Here is a 1684-nt window from a genome sequence, read left to right as displayed (position 1 = left end):
ACACACACACACACACACACACACACACACACACACACACACACACACACACACACATATATATATATATATATATGTGTATATATATATATATATATATATATATATGTGTACATATATATATATATATATATATATATACATACACATACACATGTGTATGTAATAAAAAGCCCCTAGCTGCAATGAAAGAATTTTAACAATACCTAATTAAAGCTCAACTTTTCTAAATTATCCTTACCATCCTCTGTAGCTGGCTCAGCCTCTGACACCAGCTCCTCACTTGGCCTCCTCCCTCTCTCACCGTCCTCTGAGTCCTCCTGACAAGACAAACACACAGTGCAACATTTCATCCAGGCTAATCAACAATCTTCTCTTTCCATGCCAGAGCTGACACGTGCACATACATGTTTTGACATGCACAAATCACACTACCATCATTTATACCATCTGTCAGATTAGATTTTTCTTTGGTTAAAGAATTACAAATGGCTCTTTTTTATTGTTTTTTTTGACAGCCAGTGTTAATCTAGTCATCTCCTTTTCCCCTGTAATCTCTCAACACAATGATAACAATTAGGATGGCAAAACGCAACTCAGTCAACTCACCTCTTTCTTGCATGAAGATGGGCAGTAGAAGTAGTAGTGTGGATTGGAGGGCACAGTTTTGAAATACTGAGACACGATCCCCATGAATTTATCCTGTCAAATGATTATTTTCATATTTGACATGAGTTTCACCCTATTAGTTGATATAGCGGAATTCAGTTTATTTTATTTGATAGGGGCGATGCAATTTAATTATGATAATACTAACTATCTATATTGCACCTTAATAAAATCTTATGAAACATGTAAAGATATAAAACAGGATAAAAAAGTAATAATAGATACTATCAGTTAAGAAAATTTCACATAGTTCCAATACAGACAATGAAACTGAGGTGCTGCATAGAGAGTTCATAGCTAATCTAATTACTCATCATGACTCAGAAAAGGGTCTATGAATAAAAGGAAATAACCAGTTCTAGTTGAAACATATAAAATGTAGAGCAGGAGATTAATCATTAAGTCCTCAGACAGTACCTGTATAATGTTGTGCAGATCTGGATACATTTCACACTTGGGCTGTGTTTGAAGCAGTGTCAGAGGGAACTCTGGGATTTTGGCTGTCTTGGACTCATCCAGGATCAGTGGAGATGTAGGAGCAGAGGTCTTCCCTCTAGGTTCAGCTTCACCAGCATCTTCCATTTCAATACTACGGCCATAAATATCACAGCGTTAATCATTTTAAAAGCTCACTGGAAAATGGCTGACATGTAAAAATGAGACCTCATTAAATTAAGAGCATTGAATGGGGTTTGTTGTACGTAAGTGAATCAGCCCTCAGACATACTGTCATCAATCCAATGACACCATTGCAAACAGTATTAGCTGATTTTTTGGCCATATGGAGGCAGAAAAAAGGCTGTTAAAAACAGAGTGTAGTTCATCCTACCTCTTTCCACAATTTCTTTTTTTATACCAGCTACAAGGTACTTGCTCACTCAGGAATTGATATAAAATGCGTAATGTTTATGGAATGTTTGCGTTATTTGGCATGAAAATGACAACCTTAGAAATAGCCAGAGGCCACTGTATTAGTTAATCTGTACATATATATATATATATATATATATATATA

General features: G+C 35.5%; 1 protein-coding gene across 7 annotated transcripts in view; it reads right to left on the bottom strand.

The window, feature by feature from the left end:
• Positions 1 to 1684, bottom strand: part of szt2 (SZT2 subunit of KICSTOR complex) — a 442490-nt gene that overhangs the window by 353596 nt on the left and 87210 nt on the right. For all 7 annotated transcript variants that reach the window (XM_050055637.1, XM_050055638.1, XM_050055644.1 and 4 more), the window contains exons 29-31: positions 1087 to 1258; positions 610 to 702; positions 242 to 320 (exon numbers count right to left, since the gene is read on the bottom strand). In XM_050055637.1, coding sequence (XP_049911594.1) covers positions 242 to 320; positions 610 to 702; positions 1087 to 1258 — 344 coding nt within the window. The remainder of the gene's footprint in view (positions 1 to 241; positions 321 to 609; positions 703 to 1086; positions 1259 to 1684) is intronic.

Source organism: Epinephelus moara, chromosome 10 (genome assembly GCF_006386435.1).
Source record: "Epinephelus moara isolate mb chromosome 10, YSFRI_EMoa_1.0, whole genome shotgun sequence".
NCBI lineage: Eukaryota > Metazoa > Chordata > Actinopteri > Perciformes > Serranidae > Epinephelus > Epinephelus moara.
Note: the sequence above shows the minus strand (reverse complement) of the source record. Positions and strands in the feature narration are given on the sequence as shown.